The 24,433-nt window shown below is 40.0% G+C and overlaps 5 protein-coding genes across 9 annotated transcripts in view; 1 reads left to right on the top strand and 4 right to left on the bottom strand.

The window, feature by feature from the left end:
- The window catches only part of LOC128254696 (uncharacterized protein DDB_G0283357), a 41,664-nt gene extending 29,872 nt beyond the window's left edge, over positions 1-11,792 (bottom strand). Inside the window, exon 1 of one of the 5 annotated variants that reach the window (XM_052983927.1) lies at positions 8,848-8,952. Coding sequence is in view for 3 of the 5 variants with exons in the window: in XM_052983920.1 (XP_052839880.1) it covers positions 5,823-5,858 (36 nt within the window). In the remaining 2 variants the exon portion in view is untranslated. Of the gene's footprint in view, positions 1-5,822; positions 6,087-8,847; positions 8,953-11,629 lie in introns of those variants that run through there. The other 4 variants (XM_052983920.1, XM_052983922.1, XM_052983924.1 and 1 more) reach the window with 4 other exon arrangements.
- Positions 11,793-12,406: 614 nt separating this feature from the next.
- On the bottom strand, positions 12,407-13,112 carry LOC128254811 (uncharacterized). Its single transcript, XM_052984121.1, has one exon. The coding sequence runs from the start codon at positions 13,091-13,093 to the stop codon at positions 12,437-12,439; it is 657 nt and encodes a 218-aa protein (XP_052840081.1). The 5' UTR covers positions 13,094-13,112; the 3' UTR covers positions 12,407-12,436.
- Positions 13,113-13,557: 445 nt separating this feature from the next.
- LOC128254810 (phosphatidylinositol 3-kinase catalytic subunit type 3) lies at positions 13,558-16,914 on the bottom strand. Its single transcript, XM_052984120.1, has 8 exons — positions 16,759-16,914; positions 16,062-16,683; positions 15,911-16,006; positions 15,772-15,857; positions 14,830-15,716; positions 14,499-14,772; positions 14,067-14,428; positions 13,558-14,003 (listed from the first exon to the last, which is right to left on the bottom strand). Exons 1-8 carry the CDS (start codon positions 16,827-16,829, stop codon positions 13,558-13,560), a joined length of 2,844 nt encoding a protein of 947 aa, XP_052840080.1. The 5' UTR covers positions 16,830-16,914.
- A 437-nt stretch (positions 16,915-17,351) lies between these two features.
- Positions 17,352-22,623, bottom strand: LOC128254898 (integrin alpha-PS3). The gene is made up of 8 exons (XM_052984254.1): positions 22,299-22,623; positions 21,254-22,181; positions 21,091-21,193; positions 19,260-19,847; positions 19,070-19,199; positions 18,644-19,006; positions 17,557-18,310; positions 17,352-17,494 (listed from the first exon to the last, which is right to left on the bottom strand). Exons 1-8 carry the CDS (start codon positions 22,466-22,468, stop codon positions 17,408-17,410), a joined length of 3,123 nt encoding a protein of 1,040 aa, XP_052840214.1. The 5' UTR covers positions 22,469-22,623; the 3' UTR covers positions 17,352-17,407.
- Positions 22,624-22,923: 300 nt separating this feature from the next.
- LOC128254641 (exosome complex component RRP4) lies at positions 22,924-24,428 on the top strand. The gene is made up of 2 exons (XM_052983833.1): positions 22,924-23,643; positions 23,924-24,428. Exons 1-2 carry the CDS (start codon positions 23,197-23,199, stop codon positions 24,371-24,373), a joined length of 897 nt encoding a protein of 298 aa, XP_052839793.1. The 5' UTR covers positions 22,924-23,196; the 3' UTR covers positions 24,374-24,428.
- Positions 24,429-24,433: the final 5 nt, after the last annotated feature.

Here is a 24,433-nt window from a genome sequence, read left to right on the forward strand (position 1 = left end):
ACAATCTGTCGCTCACCTTTTCGTGAGAGCGAGAGAGAGGGACTGGGAGAGGGAATAGGGACATGCAGACAGTGTGAGGGAGGAGTTCGGCATGCTCGCACAGCATGGTTTTGACTGATATTGCTTTCTCTTTTGCACTCCTGCCACTTGGAAAGTCTCCCACTCTCTTTCTCTCAACACGTGAGCAAATGTTATTGTCCTTTTTGCGTACATGTGTGGGGATGAGACGACGCGTGTCTGTGTGAAATCGAATGTGAACTAGCGTGCGAGTGTGTGTGTGTGTGGCCTCAACAGGTGTTATTGCCATTTGTTGTGACGGCTGTTGCCTTCTCCCTTGCTCTGCCAATTCACGAAAATTCATTAATGAAAATAGTGGTCATTTGAACTTCGAAGGATTTTAATACACGATTTACTTGTAAATATCAATAGCAAAAGTTTTGAAAAATAAAATTTTGATTTCAAACAAATTAATTACTTAACCATTCTACTAAACTTGAGGAAAATATATAACTCTTAAATAAGGGGTGCTCAATAAATTTTAAAAAGGTTTTTACATTAACTCTCACCACTCAAAATCAAAATCACTTCCATTTAACAATTTCTCCCAATATTTCCCCCAAACGAAAACAGCAATTCAAATTATGAATTCATTTTTATCAAATGCCAAGTAATGAACAACAAAAAAGCAACCACATCAATTTAGCTCCATAAGAACTCTCATGTCTATTTTTTAACGAAAGCCAATGAAAAAGCAACAGAAATAGGAACAGCCGCCGCAACAACAATAATAAAATCAAAATGGGCGCTAGAATAATGCATAAAAAAGTCTCAACAAGTCAGACAACTTTGTGCTAAGTACACAATACATCTTACACACAAAAACCTTCTATACGTACACATCTGTATCTATGTTTGTGTATAAATACATACATATATATAAGCAAGTAACCAAATAACCAAAAGCTGAGAACTGAAGCGAAAGAGTGAAAGACAAATTGTTTTCAAACATCGTAATCAAGAAATGATTTCTTAAAATATGCGCGTTGTCGATTTTTGAGTTTCGGACCCATTACAATGGAAATGAAGGGAGGAAGGGCGGAGAGACAATGCATTGACCAAAGCGAGGTTTTTAATACCCTACAATGTTGCGGGATCAAAGTGCGATTTATATTTTGAGAACATGTACCCTATAAAAATAATCGATAAAATAAAATAATAATTGTTTTTTCAAAAAACTTTAACAATTTTACTTTTTTTTACTACACTTTATTTAATTCATAAAAAAGAACTTATTAAACAAATGTACCTATTAATTCTTGTTGATTAGGGATTTTTAAATGATAATAAGAGAATTTAATTTTGCAGGAATTAACTTTAAATACCATATGCATACCTTGTCAAACATAATAACTATAAAACTCAATTGAGACCTCAGGTTAGGGTATAGACAATAAGGAAAATCTCCACGGACAGGCGGAGATGAACTCAGTTAGATGAGATGAAGGCGAAAACAGGAAGCAAAGGGATGCGATGCGCCAAAGGGATGCAAAATGCCCGAAGATAGTTTGATAAAACTCAGAACGCAAGAAGGCAAACGGAGATGAACACGAAAATAAATCTGAAAATGAAAAGGAGTTTCCGTTGGCAACAACCAGTTGGTTTTTTTGGGATTTGACAATTCATAGTCAATGATAAAGTACAGTTTCCATTCGATTTTGTGGTTGCAAGTGGGAAAAGATACTTGAACCAATTACGAAAGCGTCAACCGACTGGAAGGGATATCAATTCATATCTATGCGACTTTAATGGAAATGAATAGAATGACACAGAGAGAACATTCCCGTATGTACATATCACCATTTGTGTATATGAATTTATGATTTGATTACACCAGCTCAAGTGTCGCCGTTTGTGCATCTTTCGGATACACATTTGCTAATGGCTTTTGTTTACTTGAATTTGAATTTGACGAAAGGGCAGCTGGCTCCGATTCGGATTGATTGGTGTAATATGTGCTGCAGAGCTATTGCTATATATTATGCCCCTTCGATTGCGGATTGCTCATTGCTTGTTATTCAAGTTGTGCTCAAGCACTTGAGGACCAACAAATTGTCGCGTTTCAATCGCTCCACTCACCCTTCCTCTATGCTGCCCCAAATTGCCGCACGGGTTCGAGTTCCGCTCCATTGTCAATTGTATCTGGGTCGGCGTTTTTGGTTTCCAACTCAATCCCCTATCTGGGTCCGGCCATAAACTTAAGTAGAGACCCTTTTTTAATAGAAGGAAAACCGAGTCTTGTACTTGAGTAATTTAGAAGCCCTCAATTAATGAAAATTATGAAGCACTCAAGGGCCTAAAGCCATTGTCAGTGGTATTATCTACCACTCAACTTATCAGAGATAGGAAACGGAACTTCATTTAATCAAGGATACGGAACTCATATCAAAGAAGTGTTTTAAAGAGCTATTCACTTTAAGCAACATATATTTCTAAGATTTTTAAAAACGTAATAACATAACAGAATAATTTAGGTAAAACTATACAAATATATAATCAAAAATTAAAATTTCAAAATTGCTTTTTTAAAAATGTAAACATATTACAATTTCCTTGAAATTTATTTCAACGATCTTTTTTACCGATAACTATTTTTGGTTTCATCTAAATAATTATAATTTCGAAAAATAATAATAAATAATAAACTAAGTTAAGAAACAAGATTAAGTACAGCCCCTATCTGCCTGATATTTTGCTTCGAATCAGAAATGAAATAATGATATTTTAGCCTTTTAAAAATCAACGCTTAAAAATTTGTGCAAATAAAGACAAATTAAATATTATTTCATAAGTGGGGTACAGCAGAAAATCAGGCAGTTTCAGGGTGCGACAACATTTATTTAATGCGTTGACAAGGATTTGTTAAGAGAGAAAGGGGAAAGAAGTGTAAGCCCGATGTTCGAGGCGTTGATTGTGGGTGGTTTAATCACCCACAATGCGACGCAGCCACTTCAAACTACCCTTTTCCCCATATTACGAGTTCAAAAATTGTTTGTGTAACTGAGAATTTAAGGCATGGGGAGCATTCTACGAGCAAAAGTAACTCTTAAATCGCCATCGAATGATTCCCAAGTCTAAGTTTAACAAATGCATAAATAACGAATAAGAATGAAGCACCCACACACACAAAAACTGACACAGACTAAGTAAATTATCAAAGTTTTAGGCTCCACCCAGATGTGCTGCTGTATGGGTGTTTATATATGTAATACATATATATACGCTTGCGGTAAAAATATTAGTAGCTATCATTACTATTACTAAAAAAATATAAATAAAATGGAAGTAGGTTTTTTTTGTAATTTACCTTACAATAAATATTATATCTACTACTGTTATTTTTAAGTGTTATAAAATTTGTCAGGTGTTACCATGCAAAACAATACAAAATAGTTTGTCCAATATTTTTTGGTTTGAATGTACATAAATTTAGAACTATAAATAAATTTTGCAATATTTCCAGATCTAAATCATTTTATTTAAATGCAAATCAAAATCAAAATTTTTAATATTTTGTATTATACTAACCGCAGCTGTATATTTTTATATTTGTTGATATATCCCAGACACTAACTGGTTTGCGTTAAATGTAAACAACATTTAAATAAGCGAATAAAAATGTATTATTAATGCGAAAACATGTTTATAAAAGCAACAAATACTCTCGCAAGCTAAGAACACTAAAGGAGCAAGTGAGAGGGCTAGATGGGGAGTGAGTGAAAGAGACTAAGCAATTGTTAAAAACAAAAAAGCAACAACGCTTTGTGTAAAGATTAGGGCGGGGCCCAGCCCAAAAGAATAACGAATGACGAAAAACAAACGAAGAGAGAGCAGCCAAACAAAGTCAGACATTAAGCGAAATTAATAAATTAGATTCGGAATTGGCAGCGAAATACAATTTTAACATGGCGTCTCAACAAAGGCAGAGGAAATCGGAGAATAATATATATATAATTTTTGTGGATTTATATATTCTTTTTTAGGACTGTCGGTGTCGAATGGCAATATAATCACGTAGTCGAAGGTGGGGAAGAATTAACTTATTAGAAATAAATCTATCTGTAGCTACATTCATGAATTCCACACAAAAAGCATTATAAATTTAAAGTGATATCAAGAGGGCTGTTTTAAGAGTTCTTCCAATACATATACTAATGAAACCATTGTAAATTTAATTAGCGTTTTAATTGTTTATGTAAATAAAGAGGTTAAGATTAATGTATCCTAGCTATTACCAACAACAAACTTCAAACATTTAACAAGTTACAAGATTTTAGCCTTAGCTTATATTTATTTTATTTTGTCATAAAATGCTTTGTGTCAAAACTTAGCTCCCTTCCTTAACTTTTAAGGCCGCCCTCGCATTTAAATATGGCCCAAAGCTGTCAAGTTTCCCCGGCGACCGAAATGCGCTCAAAAACTAGTTTTGAGCCTTTATTTCCATTTATTTTGGTAATTTTGTTGTTATTTTTGCACAAGCATTTTAATTTCAAGTGACGCAGAAGCCTTTGGTTTTTTATTTGTCTTGCCGTTCTGCGTTAGATTTTTGTGGCTGGGCACGTATTAACATACGAATGTATCTCGCAGCTACAGATAGACCAGCGCACATACCTTTGCGGCATACTTAACGCACTCGAGTGACAATAATTGAATTCATTATGGGCATAGAAAAAAGTTTAGGGGCAAAAAAAAGCGGAGAACGGAGAGTCCGACAACTAAAACCGAGATAAAGGGCGCGGGGTGTACGAGTACTAGGATTAACAATGGCGGGTAATTAACCTGATAGATCCACTGGCCTTGAGACTCTAAAAGCAAGTAAGACCCGGAGAGTCTGTCACCAATCGTGGAACGCGTATTCGATTCTGTTACCATTTTTATTTGGGCTACGTGCGGGTTTTACTTATTAGCCCCCTAATTACCATATAGCCGTACCACATAGTATTGACTTCTTAACCATAAAGCGTTCGTTTCTGGCCCAGCTTTCTTGCCATGATCTTCGTGCAAGTTAAGTTTTTTGCAAATCCCAGGCAGAAGATACCCGAGCGGAAAAAATCTTTATCAGTAGGGAGGTCAACAAACCGCGGATATCGCTGAGGTCCCTCAGCCCCCCAGCCCCGCCCCCTCAAGCGGCTTTCTTTATCTGATAATTGAGCCAAAGGTAAGCAAAGTGCGCTAACATTACGCTTGGACGACTCTGTGACTCAAGAGTCATAAACTTAGCACTCGGCCAACGGTAATCTCAGCCACCATAAAAGCCCATTCTGCAGAGTTTTTATTTTAGCGTTCGTGCTTTGACTATTCGATAATTGTTTTCGGAACTTTGTCATATTGTCTTTGAGTTATATCAGTAAAAAAGACCATATTTTACACTATATAGTTTGGATTACAAAAAACTTGTTCTTATTTTAAGTTAGCAAGTTAAGTTAAGCATAAAAGTCAGTATTAATATTGGCTTTTAAAAAACAAGCGGCTTAATATTTCTCTCGCCTGTTCCAGTATTACATTACAAAATGTAAGCACATTTCATGAATCTACATTCATATCAGCTCAAGCCTTCCAGTCAAGCTTTACTACAAACAAAACCAAAACAAATCGGGACTAAAGTTATTATTTAACACTAAGAACTTTAACATGAATATTTTAATTGGGCGGCCTTACAACAAATACTTTAACGCATCACCAAAAACAAATTTTTAAGAAATCTCAGCAAGTCACACTCTTCTCCACTCATATCAAATAAAACACTACCCGTTTTTTAAACTCACCATAAATAAATTTAAATTATTTGTGCAGTTGATCATATGTGATACGCATTTGGCTTTCTTTTGTTCAATTTATTTATGAGCCTTTTGAAAAAGTCCATTAAAAGTTCAGGCACGTTTATTATTTATTTAGTTTGCACAAATTTTGCGAATATTCGCAAATCAAAGGCTAAATCAAAGAGCACAAAACAACAAACAGAGAAAACACGGCAAGCAAAGCGGGGGAAATACTTAAACCGCAGAAACCGAAAAACTAAAAACTAAAACGTCGAGGAGAGCCAAACCGAAGGCGTCAGAAAGTGCACTGAAATTCGAAGTGGAATCGGGCAATCGAGGAGCGAAATATATGGAATCGGGCGACGCTTCACATAAATAATGGGTGCACATATATAAACATACATGTACCCAAGTAAAAAACGACGAGTGTTGGTATGAGTGTGTGTGTATGTGTTTGCATTTAAATCATAAAATTTACAAAGCCGAAAACTTAACTAAACAAATGTCTCAGTCGGTCCTCATCCTCATTCTCCGCCTCTTGCCTTTTTATTCCTCATTTTCCACGTCTTTGGATCTCTTGTTGTCGCTGGGTTCTCGCATTTGAAGGAAATTTGCTGACAATTGCAAGAGATTTTTCTTTTTATTTGGTTTTTCCCATCTATTTTGTTTTTGCTTTCGCTTCGCATTTCGCTTAAAGGTTCAGAGAAGTGGGGAAATGGGGATTTACTGGGGGGTACGAGAGGAAGGTAGTCTTATTTCAATTTACAACCAAGTGACGAAGTATCACAATTCAATGTTTAAAGTTTTTATCACGTTGTGGACAACAACAACTGCAGCGAAAATACAGCGCCACACTCGAACACAACTAAACCGAACAGTAGTAACTTTATAAGTAGAACCAAAAATTGCTAAATAATAAAATAAACAATTATTCAAATAATTTTATAGGACTTTAAAAACCATATTTCAAAAATTTTATATCAATTTATTTTCTTCATTAAATTTTAAATTTTAAACTGATAAACTGTGAAAATCGAACACATTTTTCGGTTACTTTAATAATACCTAAGCTTTAGGTTACTTTAATTTTATAACATGAAAGTCGTTAAATTAATAATTACTTTGTTTAGCACAGTAATATTTTTAAGAATTGAAGCCATATTGGTCCTCAATTAATAAATAATTCATACCCCACTGATAAAAGGCCGGGCAAACGTCTTTAGGTATGCGATACAATGTGTAACAGAGCACTAGTTGGTAGTAAATTATCCTTCTTCTGGAAAGCTCCACTGTACTTGGACGCTGGCTGATAGTCCAACACAAACAAACAAATGGAGCAACTGCAGCTAACCGCCAGGCGACAGATGCGGGCCAGCGGGGTGCAAAAGGGGCAACCGAGCAGGAGGAACAAGAAGGGGGACTTCGAGCCCCACATAGTGGGGCATGGGCAGTATGCAAAAGCCACTGCAAAGCCCCCTTTCCGCCACTGAGCAATATGGTTAATATGGCGCGACATTTCATCCGCTGCCGTTTGTTGCTCGTTCGCTTAGTCAGCCCGCTTCTCTCGATTTTATGAGGGGCTACTTGGGCGGGGGGAGGCACTAAATGTTTAGTAACCAACTGAAATAGTAGCACTCGTGTTAGTATCGGCTCATGAAAAACGAACAGAAGCAAAATAGAATTGGAAAAAAAAATATATGAAAACCATTTCGGTTTACATAGAGTTTCGCATGTAGCTACACGACTTGCACTTGGATTTGGATTTGAATATAAATGTGCATACTTATCCACAGATGAGGTCAACATTATGGAGCACTAAGTCCAAAATATATTTGTTACACATAATCATCAATGTTTTACATTTATATAAGCTGTAGGTTTATACTTAAAAATAACTAAAAAACAAATTTGCCTTTTAAAAAAATTTATAAAAAGCTACGTTTTTAAAATACAATTTACAAATTATCTCTTAAATACTTGAAATGTAAGAGTTATAATGCTTAAAATCTGATAAAGCCAGAAAAAATTATGTCAATGTTATTTTAAACTAATATCAAAAACATTTTTCGTTCAGGTATGGGTTTTCACGATTTTACGAATTAGAACTTAGACCCATATTGACACTTTTCTAGTATACTAACCCCAGCTGTATCTGCAGGGTCAGGGGCGTGGTCACGGGGGGATTGAGAGAGGAAAGTGGTAAGCAAACGACGTCAGCGTAAACTGATTACCACCGGACGATCTATGGAGCTGCACCAGTGGCACGTACACAGCGCTTTTGGGCTAAAATCCGGCGATGGGGGCATACGGGGGCTTAGTGCTACGCTGGGAACCTTCGCTTTGGGAGTTGGGTTCGCCGATGGGGAAGACTGTACGAGTCGACAACCCAAAAGTTCCAGTTAAAACCGACTGCACATAGGAAGTCAGAGTTAAGACTTCAATTACAGTGGCACCCATGAGTTGATTGTGAAATTATAACCAAACTAGCATAGCGTTCCAAGAATTTGAAAAGACCGAACGAAAGAGAGGGGAAAACCCAAAGCGATTACTTATTAATAGAACGTGCTAGCTCATCTTCGTGAGCAACAGTAAAGCTTCTACTCGAATTACTATCATTCACATGTATATTAGAAAATAGTTGGATTCTAAAAAATAGTAAATTAAATTTTTAAACGTATGTTCCACATATGTATATAGTTTTAAAGCGAAGACTTCTCCCAAATGTATAATAAAAATTCCACATATTTAAAGTTTATTAGCCACCCTTCTTGCTTTGTTATGAAAACAACAAAAAAATATATTTTACACATCAACAACTAGTACATTTACGTTTGACTGTGCTTTGTGTGCACTCTAATTATGTGTAATGAATCATCTGCTCTACACTTTGAAGCTTACTAGCTTTTCTTTCACATCATCTTGGGGTCGGCTATCTCACTATATCTTTTTGGTCGTACGATAATGCACATTCATAATTTACTCATCATCGTAACGAGTTAATCTTATTCACTCAATCAACTCGGGAACTTGCCGTTTTATCGTTATCACCAGCCGGCAAAGTTGTTATTGCGAAACATACATAGTTGGAATTCCGTAACTTAGACTCCAACACCCACCGCAAACTGCACGTAGTGAAATTTAGCTGCCAACTAAACCAAACATGCTGCGATCTAGAAAATGTATCTTTCAGATGCACACGCTTTTCCACACCCACACACACAGTCAGCTAGAGTCTGCACAAAAAAAAAAAAAAAAAAGGCGCCTCACATAACTTCAACTTGGCATTCCAAGTGACTTTGCACACGAAAATGAACACGTGCTGCTTTCGGCTCGAAGGACCAACGGTGGAGGTGTGAAGGGGGGGAGTCGATGTGTGGATTGGGGCTAAAAGGGGGAGTGGGCTTGGACGCTGGCTTGCAGCCACAACCACAGACAATAACAAAGGCCAAGTTGAGTGCAGCTAACAGCGGTGACTCATGCTAATTTACTCACTCACTCACTCAGGCTTTTTACTCCCACTCAGTCGCAGTTGCAGCGGACTCTCTTCGGGAAGAGCGGGATTGGATATAGTGCTTCGATAAGAGCGCTTTACTTAGGCCTCCGATTTGTAAATTAACGCCCAAATACTATTATTCAAACTTGCCCACTTAAAATATGCCATAATATTAAATCAACCAAACGTAACGTTTATAAATATATTAAAAAAATGTACTTTAAGAAATGCTAACTACAAAATTAAATGCATTTAAAAAAAACACAGAAATGTTTTTCTAAAGAAAAACGTTTGTTTTTTAATTTGGTTAAACGTATTTGTCAAACGATTAAAAAATTTCAGTTAGTTTTTTAGTATAAAAAGTAAACTGAGGCTTCTTCAAGTTCGCATAGAATATATCCTTTTAAATACTGTGCCTTCTTTTGTATTTACTAATCATTTACCGTTGGGTATTCAAAAGCTCCAGGCAAAGGTGCACAGTGTCACAAATCAATAAAATCGATGGCCAAATTGCAAGAATCACTCTACGATTTTTTTCAGTTTTTCTTCCTTGTTCCTTAAATCTTACCTGCTGAGAACTTTTTATTCTGGTAAATCAGTGAATTAAAGTGGTTATTGCAGGCAGCAAAACACAATTCGTATTAGAGAAGTAAAAGCAAATTGTTTAAAACTATGTCAAATAATAAAACAGGCTCTTTTACTAATATAATGAATTCTTATTTAAGACGATATGAACATGTAAACATGGCCTGGTACGAAAGTTCCCTAAATAAAACGATTATTAAGACGTCATAAAAAATGTTAAACTGTTGCTGAGCGGTAACCTTAGGTTTGTTGAGGAAAACAAATTTGGTTTGTGATATGAACTACACATACAAAAAAATATATCAATATCAAATCGACATGCGCTGTCAAATAGATATTCACATTTGTTTGCCATTTTAGTTTGAGATGAGTTATACAATTTTTCACGTAAAATGCTTTTAGACCGGAATGTATTTCAACGGCATCAGCAGACTTAGTTTATATCGCCGACTCCCAATATTTTACTGATATGTTAATTTTGTATCGTTAACAGTTTTTCTTTCTGTGCATATATAATAAGATTATATTGTGGAAGGTTGAATAAAACTAAACTTAGAAACATACTTATTAGGGTGGGCCTATTTAGTTGTCCAAAAATCGTAGGGGTAGGTGATTTCTAATCCATTGTGAGCAATTTTGCCAAAGAATCTATGAGTCTTGAGTAAAATATTATAGTAGCCATTTAAATGTTAATTTGTATTGATAAAATGGATATAAAATATAAAATAAAAATATTTCATATGGCAATCTGTTGAAAATTATTATCCATTCTACCAAAAAAACGATGGGTCTAAAATCACATTTTACCGTCCGGATATGCAAACAAAAAAGGATAAAAATATCTTTTAGCCTTTTAAATAAATAAACAAGTATACTGGGATGCCAATTTGATTTATATAAATTTTTGAAATATTCCTTTTTGCAAATGCCGAGGGTCAATAGTAATTTTAAGCACATAGTTTATTTGTAACAGTTGCATCAAACAACGATTTGTGGCATTTATAATGTTTTTTCGAATAATAACATTGTTTTTATAACCATTTTGGAGGGTCTAACATCTTTGTCAATATTGCTTAGAATTGTTAAAAGGCATATGATTAGCATTTTACGTGTCTATAGAAGACGACCCACCCTAACACACATGTACATATGTTGTACTTGATTTTTCTAATTCATAGCCTCCTTGAAAATAATATGGACTTAGGCGGAAGCTAGTTTAAGATATGAAAGCTTCTTTGAACTAAAACTAAAAGAAGGTAATAAAAAAAAACTGATCGTTCGGTTTTCGTAAGAAAGTTTCACTGTGGCTTAAAACTCAATTTTTGTAAACTACCCTCACAAGTTTATTTCAATACTCGATTCTGGTGTAAGTTAGGGAAGTGTCACTGTACAGTTTGGGCAGTTTGGGACGACTAACTTAGTTGGTCGCCGGGGACTTAGTGCTTATACACACATACATATGTATGCATGTGGCTGCTGGTGTGCGTCTGTGCACTTTTGCGGTGCGTCTGCTGGCAACTTTAGTGGCCCCGGCTAACTTTTAGCAAAAGTTTTAGGTTCGAATACCTGCCACTAACTAAAACCACAGGCACACAGAGCTGGAGCATAAGAGCCAGCCGCAGAAGTTTCCACCACGCATCGAACTATGAAAATCAGAAAAGTTTGCAGACAGAAATTTCCAGCAATGCATCCGAACAATGAGAAAATGGACGTGGGCCCCTACCCCCGCACTTACCGACCCGCTCGCCATCTCCATCGTTGGTAAAGCTGGAGTTTTCCAGTAAGCTTAAACTTAAATATGCACAAAATCGTCACAATTGCAGCAAATATAACAACAAATTCACACGCGGCGCATAAACTTTGAAATACCGCAAGAACAGTAAACGAACAGCTGTCAAAGTGCGCGGGCACAAAAAAACAGGGTTGTGTTTCACTTACCAGCTGTTAGCCGACCAGGGCTGCATTAGTGTTTCCGTTGGAATTGGTAATGTACAGTAAGTATCGCGTGGTGGGTGAAAATTGATACCAATCAACAATTTTATTACAAGTTCGAAGAATTAAAATTAAAACTTGCTATCTGTAAATAATCTTTTAATATTGATATTTAATTTATATAAGTATATACGTCGCAATAAAAACTAGAAATATATTTTAAGCAGTAAAAAAGAGTGAGCCGTTGGAAAAACTTTGTTTTGAATACTAAATTACAATAAGTATGCGTTTGTATGCATTTTGTACATCATATTTGCATACTTTAATAAACTTCAAAAAATTTTAAACTATTTTAAACACTTCTGACATATGATTTAAATATTTTTTATAAAACTTTTCATTAGGAAAAAGTTATTACTCATACGTACTGTTGTCCATGCTCATATATTTCATATTCATCTATGTGGCGTAGATTTGTTTTTATTTCGTTACCCTTCACAACATGATACAAAAAAATTTTTATTTTTGTTAAATAAGAAAACAAACATTTATTTTAAATATAAAGGAATTAACGACATATCGAATTTTGTACGACTTCTATTATAATCCTCTACTTGAACTCCACAGATTTTTTCACGGCCTCCTCCTGGTCATCTGATTCCGAATCGGAGGACGAAACATTTTTTACTTTCCGACTGGAGTGTTCCGATGGCTGCGCACTCGTCAACATTCTGGCGGATATGTGTTGGAACAGCCAGAATCGACTAAGATATGCCTCCGCTCCCGGACTGATGAAGTAGAGCCGGAGTGGCCGCTTGCTCCTCTGCGGGTGCATCCTCTTCTTTTCCCTGTGCGAGAGCATCAGGTCCAGAGCGAAGGTGCAGTGCAGCAGGTAAATGGCTCCGGCATAAAGAGCTGCCATGGCATTATCCCTGCAGCACATATAGAAGTCGGGCCATTTATCGGTTCGGAACTCCTCCAGCGTCGCCATGTACATGTGGGCATACACTGTGATGATGTGCAGGACACCCAAAATGCCTCCAAATGCAGCTTCGTGCTTCATTGTAGGCCGCTCGGCGTAAAAAGCTCCGATCAGGGACACAAGGCAGATGATCACAGATCCACCATATGTTCCACATAGCAGAAAGATGTGCGGAACACCCTCTTCATTGAAACAGCGCCAGTGTATAATGCAGCATCCAAGGCTCAGCAGCAGCTCCACAAACTTGAACAGGAACCAAACGGGCTTTTTTGAGCGCACTTGCATGTTTTCTCGAATAAGTAGTTATATTACAATTGCGACACGGCAGATATAGATATACAGTTAAACTCCGGTACAGACTTGTAGCTATAGGCCACCTACGACTAAAGCAAACTAAAACTAAGGTTAATAATAGGAAGCTTTTTGATTGACCTATCTCTACGGTTGCAACTATATATTGGAAATTGTAGGAGCCTAAGGTAATCATTGAAAAGTCAAAATAAAGTTATAAATGTCAAACCTTATATATTTAACAGTAGAGATTAAGTGTTTTTGCATTTAATAAGTATTAATAACACATAATCTTTTTTCAAAATTAGCACTTTTAACGTCTTATTTGGGATATTATCAGTTGTTTGGATTCTTTTAACTTACACAAAACAAATTACTAGTTTGGTTAACAGATTACTTTCTCCTCCTACAATTTCGTATACAAAAAGGAAACCCATCGATGATGGTACAAATCCCCTTTACTTCCGCCAGTACTGGGTGAATCGATGGATCTGCTCTACAAGCGCCGGCATTACGGCCGTAATGGACACATCCAGCAGGCTCTGCAAATGCTGTACGGCCTCCTCATCGGTCAGACCAAGCTGCAGGTTCTCTTCCACCTTCTTGACAGCCTTGTCGGGCTCGAGAGCGATATCCGGAACAGTGGCATCCACCATCAGGGAGAATAAGTTAAGCATTACGTTGGCATGCCGACGCAAATGCAAATACGCCGTGTAGCACTGCTTGCGGAACTCATGGTGGTGCTCCGAACTAATACCGCCCATCGCCTCCACCATTTCCTTGCTCAGCTTCATGGGCGGCGGCATGGGCTTGGGATCGCGTCCCAGAATGTAGCCGAAATCGATGTGGAAGAGCTTGCCGTTGGTGGTCAGTAGCAGATTGTCCAAGTGACGATCGCCAACGCCTGCAATAGAATGGAAAGAATTAAGTAAGACCATAGTAAGTCAGTGAGGTTCTGCAGTCTTACCCAGCAAATATGTGATCACACAGTAGCCCGCACAGCTCTTGATGTAGGTGTCCATGACCTCCGCCGAAATTCCATATGGGCCATTGTCGCACGGATGGTGTTTACGGAAGAAGTTGTGGATGTTGCCCTCGCGCGCCAGGACCTCTGCCACCGTGCACGAGTCGACGTACTGCAGGAAACCATGCTTCGAACTGGTGGCCAGCACTTTGTATGGAGTCAATTTCAGATCGAGGTTCTCCCGCCGCAACAGCTTGTCCATCAAAGTGATCATCTGCAGGATGAGCTGATCCTGACGAAGATCATCGCCGTGCTTGAAAATGGCGGCGTACTCGTGATGGGCAATCGAGGTGACAAAGGTGAGTCTAAGGATGTTGAAAATAGGAAACATAAGTCTTTAGATCCTTAACTTCACTTGGATTTGGGGAAACTCACTTGGCCGGCATTAGAGCACTCTTGAAAAGCGAAGTGCGCATGGGTACAATTTTGGTGATGTAGATCTCTGGATCCAAGGGAAATGGAATTGGCTCAAAGTTGGTAAAGTTCACCTTGAACATGTCCTGTTCGGCCAGCAACTTCTGGAACTTCTCCGTCTTCTTATTGCGGTTTCCCGGCTCCTTGGCCACAAGTTTCACCAGCTTTACCAGCTCATCGATGAAGCGGCGCTGCTTCCGGAGGTTGTAGAAGATTCCTCGAAGGTTGAAGTTGCCTACGAAAGCATAAAACATATTAAATAGAGGAAATCTCTTCAATAAATTACACCCACCATTCTCCAGCACCTTGAGGAACATCTTGAGCACCATGGCGTACATGTCGTGGGCCCTCTCGTCCTGCTTTCTCACCGACTCCACCTCCTCCACCTCGATGGACAAGTACCAGTAGAAGTAGTTGGCCAGCGTGGCATTGGTGCAGGCACGCTGAATAAGGAATGTGCAGAGATTGGCCGGAACACTGCCGAAGCTGATGCCCTCGGCCAGCATGAGGGCATTGGAATTGGAGTCGCAGGGCAGGGAGCTGCTGCCGGGAGTGGCCGGAGCAGAGGGACCCGGAAGCGCCACCGATCCCTGTCCGCCACTGCCACCCGCTGAGCCGGGACTCACTGACTTATCGCCCTTGATGGCGGCCAAAACACTTGCTGCCCGCTGATTAGCTGGTATCACCGAGGCATGGAGTCCACTGCTGGCGGCACTCAGGTCGGACAAGCTGCTCTGATCCAGCAGTGAGCCATTGTCATCCAAGATGGATCGCACCACATCCCGTTCGGGAAAGATGCAGCCATGCAGGTGGACAATGTGCCGTGGATCCTCGTACTTGAGAGCTTGAACCAACTGAAGCAGGTAGAGCAGCAAATCCTCATCGGGAGCCTGGGCCAATCGACTGACGGCATACTTTCGCACTTGAGGATGCGTAAAAGTGGGACTCAGTAGCTCCAGGGCATCCTCTACGTCCATGGGCGCCCAGTTGGCCAACATCCAAAGCGCTTGAGTAACTTCGTCCTCCAACTTCCAGTTGATGCACTTCAGGAACTTGGTCAGCGCCTTTTTGTGCGAGGAGAGATAAAACCGGAACTTCCACACCAAGTCCTGTTCCTCGCTACTAAGTACATAGGTCGGCGGATACCTGTAAACAATGGTGTGAAGCTGATCGCGAATGCTGCAGAGAAATACGTGTGAGTGAGGTAAGAACGTCTTTAGAGCATTTGACCTACCTTGCTGTGGGCTTGGCATCTCTATCCGAGATTCCCGAACGCTCTGAACGGGCCAGGCGATGGTGCTTTCTCTCCACCAGGTTTTCCTACAAAAATATGGTTATTTAAGCAATGCCTAGAACCTTTTGCGTTAAAATACCATTTGAATCTCCGAATCTGGCACGGAGACCAACTTCGGCTTGGCTGGCAGCTTATATTTGACATCGCCCTCCGGTTCGAAGTAGACCACTGTATACTGTAAACGAAAAAGTGGATAAGAGCTAAACAAGATCGGTTTTTCAGGGTCTTACATTGTACATATCATCCACCACAATGGCGGGAAACTCGATCATGAGGAACATATAGTCGGACATGCGCTTCTCCCGCTCGTTGATCACCTCGATCTCGCGGAACGTGAGCCGGTCCAGCCAGTCCACCTTCTGCACCTGGCCGTTGCGGTGCTTCTTGGCCAACTTGCCGAGGCGCTGCATCTGCGACTTGGAGGACTCCTTGCCCTTGCCGGGCGTGCGACTGGGGAAGTTGCCATCGCCCTCGACGCCCAGCCAGACGCGCAGATCGTACATCCCCTGGCGGAACATGCCGTCCTTGCCGAACACCGAAATGGCGGTGCCTCCGATGACGGTGGTCTGGCCGGCGCCCGAGCAGTCCAGGATGGTCAGCACCAGCATGGCGCTCCTCGGCAGATCGGAGAACTGCAGCGGCAATGTGACCCACTCGTTCCAGCTCCATCTCTTTCCGAACGCCTTGTAGGCGCTGGTCACTGGGAGGCAGTAGGGCCTGCCCTGGTTGAACACCTGCAGGCGCACCTGGAACGAGGGGTGCTCCTCGGAGTACAGGCCGGAGAATCTAAGGATCGGGTCCTCCAATAGTTTCTCATAGTCCGGCTGGCGCTTCTTCCCCTCGAGCGTCCCACTGAAAAACAGCAACAACAATGGTTGCATCTTACACATCGGTTTTTCCGGGTTTTCCTGCCACTTTTTCACTTACACTTTGATTTGCACACGTTCGTGGAGCGAGGAGCTGTGTATGTAGCGGAAATGGTCATCGGGCTGGTCCATTTTCTTGCTGGCAATTCACTTTTTCATTTATGCGTAATTTTCACGGCGCAGCAACAACGATTGCCCACAACAGAAAACAGCTGATGCGGCTGATACGCGGCGAAGTACAGTGGTCACTAGGCAAAAGGTACGTATAAAAATAAAAAAAACAATTTTAATGGTATATTTAATTTAAGTTAATATTTATAAATATAATAAAAGAGGTAAAAAAAAAATTGTTGCGATTTTGTTCATTTGCTTACAGCCATAAAAAGGGTTACAATTCATGTATTTAATAATACAAATAAGTTTTTACTTTCCCAAAAGAAAACTATAAAACGATACATCGTAAAGAAAATTAAAAATGTTCCATTCCACCGATTTTTCTATCGATAAGTTAACAGTTCTCGATATCAATATTGTGGCGGGATATTCAAAAAGCTGGAATTGCAGGCACAATTTTTACAAATGTTGTAAATTATTTTATTTTTTATAAAATAAAAATAGCATTAAAGGTTTATATTTATTTTTTATTATGTGGTTTTGTACTCAAAAAAAAAACAGCGGTATCTTTTATCAGGTATCTTTTGCGGCAAGGATTAATCCTGATCTGATCCACTGTCAAGTATTTCCGCCTTCTTCAACCTGTTCATCTCGTCCCTCTTAAAGCGATTAAAGAATCCAAGCTAAAAGGTACAAAATACTGAATTAAAAAACAAGAAAAGACTTTAACAAACCATATACGAACCTTGTAAAGAGCATAGGTTAACGCAGAAAGCAGCAACAAGCCAGCGATGAGGGACACTATGATGTACCAAATGGGGATACTAGCATGCAGATTCTTAAATATCACATTTGGTTCAATTTTTCGGCTGATCTTTAACGAACTCGATGTGGGATCACCCTGCTTGAGGAGTTCCACATCGGTCAGAATGACAAAGTACTCCCAAGGTTGCTTCTTATCCCTCAAATCCACATTAAAGCTTATGTTTAGATTAATAGGTTTATCCGGCCATAGTTTAAGACTCATCTCGGCATGGACGCAGATCGTCATATTAGAATCCCGGCAATTCAACACAATGGTGCGATTCACCGGCAGCTTGTCCTTAAAGTTTTCGTTGTAGTCCTTGACACTTAAAGAGCGAGCATTTTGTTCTTCATTGGCTACTATATTAATATCCCTACGCTTTCGATTCGTGGAAGAGGTTATCTGGTCGTAGTCCTGTTCGGTCTGGTTGGAATTCTCAATGAGGAACCCATTCTGGTCGTAGAGCTTGATGGGCAACATATGAGAATCGTAGGTGGCATGCAAATCCAGGCTGGTTACGTTTACGATGGGTAAAACTTTTGAAGAACCAGCTACCTTATAGGCAATGGGAATATAGAAGAACATGGTTAACTGCTCGATAACACTAGGGCCGCGGCTTTTGATCTGGTAATTATTGATAATCTCCGTTGAGTAAGGGTAATTGTTGAGAACAATTTGCCCATTTAGTTGAGCACTGAAAAAGAACAAGTGGTTTTCGTTAGATTAATTAAGAAGTAATGTTCTTTACATTTTTAGAGGCTTCAGTTAAAAAAATGTTAATCACTATTCTATAAGAGAATTAAGGATTTAATTTTACGAAAATCAGACAACTATATCATGTACATGCCATAGGGACGATAACAAAATTTAGCAAAAATCGGCATTGCATTCTTGTTATTAAAAATATACGCGTAAAAATCGAAATAAAGTCGTTTTATAGAACACCTAATGTTTGGAATATTCATATATAAGTTCGGCTTGCCGAAGTTAGCTTCCTTTCATCATTCATAATTTATTTGATTCATACCCACTGGCATCGATCTCGGTGAACTCCTTCAAATTGATCACATTGGTTTGCTTGTTGTCCGTGGGATTCTTTTCGCTTCCTGCACTGAATACTGCTGCGTCGATGATCAGTGAATGTCCACCGAGTTGGCTGGCATCGAAACTGACGGTGATGGAGTCGCTGTCACCTTTGGCCAACGTGCGTCCGCGGTTCAGGTCGCATAGCATAAATGCCTTGCTGACCCTGCAGTTACCCGGAACCTGAGCGAATGGCAGTCGGGAAGAGCTGGTGACGTTGAATTGAGGCACATAGGCGTTCTCTCCGCTGCTGGTGACCTCGTATTTCAGACGGAGGATGTCGGTAGAGCCCAAAACATAACTGGGGCTGGGATAATAATACTTTTAATATAATATTATTATAAAACATATCACCAGATCCCAAGCTTACCTCACATCCAGGCTCTTTAACTGCAGATCAGCAACACAAACATCGGCGGCACAGCCCGTGCAGAAGCTGATCTTCTCCGTGTAGACCTTCGGTTCCACCGGATCAACAACCGCGCAGGTTTCGCAGAATTCTGTTGAAGAAATGAGGCATTATTAAGTGACAAATTTAGAACACAAGCTTCTAAGCTTACCGCCAGAGTTCGGTACCTTCGTCGCCAGCTCATAATGGATTTCCAACACGATGGGCTCGAATATATTTTTACCGGTGTAACCAACTTTAACCTCAAAGATCGGACACTGTTCTAAAGGACCCCCATTAGCAGTGAACTCTAACTTGGTATCCTGCGTCTGCGCAAACTTAAGCCGCTTCAGCTGCGTATCTATGGTAATCCGGATGGCCACCATCTGCTCCAGTACCTCCTTTTTTGCCCGGTCCGTGGAGCTCAGTCGGTAGCAGGCAGTGATCATCACCTTTTTCTGATCCGGTTTTATTTCTCGCGCTTCCGACTTCACAGTGGCATGTATCTTTACGACTGGATAGGCGCGATACAGATACACGGCCTCGGCATTTGGGGCTCCGATGGCGAAGTCATTGAACCCGTTACCATCTATGTCGGATCCGCGGGAGAGTCCGTGTCCGAACATGTGGGCTCCGTACTGAAATGGTTGCTGGAAGGGAGCATCTAGTCGCTGACTTGGCTGATCCCTCAATCCGTGTTCACTGCCCAGGTAGATGAAGACTGCTCCGTTTCCCTCAAAGGGAGCTCCAACGGCCACGTCTACAAAGGGAAGAGAATATCAGTGTATATAAAGTATTATAATTTGTTATATAAATTATATTACGTATGGTTGTTCAAATAAATTATAAAGTTTTTAAAAAAATTGCGCTCATTTATATAGACACTTACTAGGGAAAGAAAAAATTAGTTAACAACTCTACGTCACCGGACACAGACGTGTAAATTAAATGTATGTCAAATGTAAATTGTTTACTGTTTGTTAAAAATATTAAAATCGTTGTAATTATTTTAAAGTTGTCCTGAAGACGGTTGCCGAAGAGCAACCGAAATATATTGACAAATAACCAAAATTGAAATAATTTTGTGTTTTTTTTCAACATCCTGACCTCAAGCCGGCTAACAATTAATATGTTTTTAAAAAAAACTTTAAACATTTTTGGTGAAAATTTATAAAAAATGTAATTTAAATATGTCGAAGAACTAAACAAAAAATTAAAAAACAGAAAAGTTATAATGTTTTCATTTATTTTTCCGATTGTTCCTATGAGAGCTATATGATATAGTCGTCCGACTTTGATGAAATTTAATCCGTAAATCGGAAATATTTAACCATTACTAAATGTCGAAGAACTAAACAAAAAAATAAAAAACAGAAAAGTTATAATTTTTTTTCATTTATTTTTCCGATTGTTCCTATGGGAGCTATATGCTATAGTCGTCCGATCCGGCTCGTTCCGACTTATATACTACCTGCAATAGAAAGACAACTTTTGGGAAAGTTTCATGCAGATAGCTTTAAAACTGAGAGACTAGTTTGCATATAAACGGACGGACAGACGGACAGACGGACATGGCTAGATCGACTCTACTAGTGATGCTGATCAAGAATATAGGGTCGGAAACGTCTCCTTCACTGCGTTGCAAACTTCTGACTGAAATTATAATACCCTCTGCAAGGGTATAAAAAGAAGCAAGCTTCGGGAAACAAAAAAAAAAAAAAATCGACATTTTTTTTGTATGCTAAAATGAGTTTTTTGATTTTTCCTCTATGGCAACTATACGAAATCGGTAATCGTAATTTACTTTAACGTGGGGTATCTTCGTTTAAATTTAAAAACAAAACAAAACTTAAATAGGTTTTAATGAGGACGAACAGACGTACGGAAAAACAGACATGTCTTCAAAAAAATATTTACTTTATATGTAGGTTCGGAAATGTCTTCTTCACTGCGCTAAAAACATTTGACTGAAGTCAAAACCCTCTGCAGGGTTAAAAACCCACCATTGTATCCGTCGTGATTGATATCGCCCAGTCGCGAAAGAGTAGTTCCAAACCGAGCATTACTGCCCACTGATGGCCGGACAATTTTCTGCTCAAAGCTAAACTGTGAAGATAAGAAGGCAATGAAAGGGTGCATTATGCTTTTTTGGAACTTATTACTCACCAAGCCCTTGTTGATAAACACATAGATGACACCGATGTCTGGGAAATCTCCCAGAGCGTTTAGGGGAGCTGAGATAATAACGTCCGTTTTTCCGTCTCCATTGAGATCCTCCGCCAAAACGGAGTAGCCGAAATATTCGCCCAACTGTTCACCCCGGAACTCATGGAACTTTCGGATGCCCCTACCTCGGACATCAAATATAAAGGCCTCGTTGGCCTGAGGAGCTGTGGCCACGTAGAGGAGATGGGACAGGTTGGCACTATCAAAATACCCGGAGCTCACGGCATAGCCAAAGTAAGAGTCCGCCTTTTGGCCCCAACTGCTGGGTTGGAAGACATTGGGTGTATATATCTCCGGATTGTAATTGGTTGTGGCCACATCTCGCATTAGGCGTCTAGTGCTCACAGGATGATTCTTCCGGTACACAACCACCGATCCCTTCCAATTATCGATACCGGGGGCTCCGATCAGGAACTCGGAGTTGTCGTCCGTCACATGAGCACTGTGTCCCAGTTCGCCCATGTAGAACATGACTTTCTTATCGTCGTTCAGCTGCTTTGATTTCAAGCGGAGCGGAGAAGTGCGGCCCACATGCTGCGGCTTTGTGGACACAGTGTCGGGGACCCAGTAGCAAACTCCGTGCAGTTGATTCCCCTCACTGTGCGGCGTGTAAAATCGGGGGGCACACACGAGCAGCTTATCCGAATCCCGGGTGCCTCCGTCCATGGATCCGCCCAGCCACTGAAAGTCCTTGCTCTCCGAGTTCAAGGTGTATCCGTTGTCAGAACCAATAACGTCTCCGCGGTAATCCAGGACGTACGGAACGCAGTCATCGTCGATTAGGGAGCACCTGTATATTGCCCCAGTTTCGTTGATGGTGCTCTGCGAGTCCAAGGTGGATTGGGCCCGAGGAGCTCCCACAATGATGCTGTTTTATAAGATAAATATATTTTTCACTCATGAAAATTTCAACACATTTTAACATAAAGAAGCTTTAGTTTTCTTAAATCTATTACTTTTTGCGATGATCACAGATCGAACTCACCTAGTGGGTCGAATGACGAGCGAGTATCCAAAGTAGGAACTTCGAGTCTGGTTCAAGTGGGTCCCTAGATGTTTTGGGTAATTTATCACTAGGTTCGGATGAGGCGAAATATTGAAAGCTTCGCTCTCGTATTTTAATGCCAGAATAACTAGGTAAAAAAGCACACTCATTTCGACTTAAAATGTAGTTTCTATGAAATTGTACTTCTTGGTTTCTTTAAACAAAATTGTTAAGGCTTAGTTTTCACTCTTCAAAGGTTCAAAACGAAATGAATTGAGATATTTGAGGGCAGTTGAACAAATCTATATTTTGCTGCCTAATTTATTTAACATTGAACTCAAGTTATCACACTTCTTATACAGCCAGATTTCCGCTGCAGAATATTAAAAAAAAATGAATATGTTTACCCAAGCAAACTCAGTCAGTCAAAGTAATACACTTATCTTTTAAGTCGAATAAAAATGTTAGGACCAAACTTAGTGTTTCGTTAAGCTGAATTAAAAATACTGTATTACTTTATTTTATACTTTATATATAAATTACTTTATTTTTAAATTAGTAGTCCCCTGAGTTTCTTGAAATAATGCGTAAAAAAAGAAATATTTTAATTAGTTAGTTGACTACTTATACTAAAGAACTTAAGTTATTGAAATAAACAGTTTAAATTAAATCTTATAAAATCGTTAAGTTTTTTCAATTTAATATTACTCCTCAATTGAATTGACTCAATTCAATTACCACTGTAGTTGCGGCGAAGAACCGGAATCAGAACTGGAACCAAATACCGTAGCCGGAACCAGTTCCGCGGCACGCGTGTTTCGCCAGCTGATGCTCATACATCCAGCTCAAATTAAACTTTTTGTTTACCTCACCCGAACTCGAACCGAAGCCCGCCGAGATGTCCACTAACGCTGCGATAGAACTGGCCCTGGATCGGGTGGACTGGCGTGACCTGGCCGCCCATGCGGATCACCTGCCGCGCGTCTACACGCCCGGCGAAGTCTTAATGCCGGAAGCGGGATTCATGCGTGGCCATGGAACCTTTGTCGAGGACGAGAACATCAAGGCCTCGGTGGCCGGCGTGATCCAGAAGGTCAACAAACTGATCTCCGTGCGTCCGCTGAAGAGCCGTTATGTGGGCGAAATCGGGGACGTGGTGGTGGCCCGCGTCAGCGAGGTGCAACAGAAGCGCTGGCGCGTGGACACCAATTCCCGTCTGGACTCCATCCTCCTGCTTTCATCCGTGAATCTGCCGGGCGGCGAACTCAGGCGGAGATCTGCGGAGGACGAGCAGATGATGCGGCGCTATCTGGACGAAGGCGATCTCATCTCCGCGGAAGTCCAGGTGGGTTTTGTATATTTGGGATTGGGATGTGTAATATGATTCGTAATAACTCGACAATGCTGTAGAGATTATGTAAAAAAAAGAATTTTTTTAAAACCAACATGGATTGACAGCTTTAAATTTTCAGTATTGAAAAAAGCTATTTTCTAATTATATTGATTCAGCTACATTATTAAACTTTAAAAAAAAACTTAACGAAAATTAAAAAAAAATTTAACTTATTCTTTGCCTTTCCAAAACCATTTAGTTCCTATATTAACAACAATTTTTTTTCCACCAGAACATCTTCGAGGAAGGAACCCTTTCGCTCTACACGCGCAGTTTAAAGTACGGAAAATTGTCGCAGGGCATCCTAGTCAAGGTTTTCCCCGCTCTCGTCAAGCGTCGCAAGATGCACTTCCACAATCTGCCCTGTGGCGCCTCCGTGATCCTGGGGAACAACGGCTATATCTGGATATCCCCGACCAAGGGTCAGGAGCAGGAGGGCGGCGAGGGAGGATTTGCCGTGAACTTGAACGAGCATATACCGCGAGCCGACCGGGAAGTGATCGCTCGGCTGAGGAACTCCATCTTGGCGCTGGCCAAGTGCAAGCTAATGATCTACGACACCAGCATCCAGTACGCCTACGAGGAGTCCCTCAAGTACGAGGCCCACGAGTTACTGCAACAGAATGTCATCTACGACATCGGCGAGCAGACGCAGGCTCGACTTAGGGACGCCGACGATTAGGTTGGGAATTATAAGATTAATAAATAGAGATTGTAGGACTTTTCCACTTCGTAAATATTG

This window comes from Drosophila gunungcola, assembly GCF_025200985.1.
Source record: "Drosophila gunungcola strain Sukarami chromosome 2R unlocalized genomic scaffold, Dgunungcola_SK_2 000006F, whole genome shotgun sequence".
NCBI lineage: Eukaryota > Metazoa > Arthropoda > Insecta > Diptera > Drosophilidae > Drosophila > Drosophila gunungcola.

Bases quoted from the DNA above. Each gene is read 5' to 3' on its own strand.
- LOC128254898 (XM_052984254.1), bottom strand. From the start codon at position 22,468: ATGAGTGTGCTTTTTTACCTAGTTATTCTGGCATTAAAATACGAGAGC. The intron at 22,182-22,298 runs GTGAGTTCGATC...CTTATAAAACAG, and splicing joins CTCGTCATTCGACCCACTAG to CATCATTGTGGGAGCTCCTC. The intron at 21,194-21,253 runs GTGAGTAATAAG...TTATCTTCACAG, and splicing joins TGTTTATCAACAAGGGCTTG to TTTAGCTTTGAGCAGAAAAT.
- LOC128254641 (XM_052983833.1), top strand. From the start codon at position 23,197: ATGTCCACTAACGCTGCGATAGAACTGGCCCTGGATCGGGTGGACTGG. The intron at 23,644-23,923 runs GTGGGTTTTGTA...TTTTTCCACCAG, and splicing joins TCATCTCCGCGGAAGTCCAG to AACATCTTCGAGGAAGGAAC.
- LOC128254811 (XM_052984121.1), bottom strand. From the start codon at position 13,093: ATGCAAGTGCGCTCAAAAAAGCCCGTTTGGTTCCTGTTCAAGTTTGTG.
- LOC128254810 (XM_052984120.1), bottom strand. From the start codon at position 16,829: ATGGACCAGCCCGATGACCATTTCCGCTACATACACAGCTCCTCGCTC. The intron at 16,007-16,061 runs GTAAGACCCTGA...TTTCGTTTACAG, and splicing joins TGGTGGATGATATGTACAAT to TATACAGTGGTCTACTTCGA. The intron at 15,858-15,910 runs GTATTTTAACGC...ATATTTTTGTAG, and splicing joins CAGATTCGGAGATTCAAATG to GAAAACCTGGTGGAGAGAAA.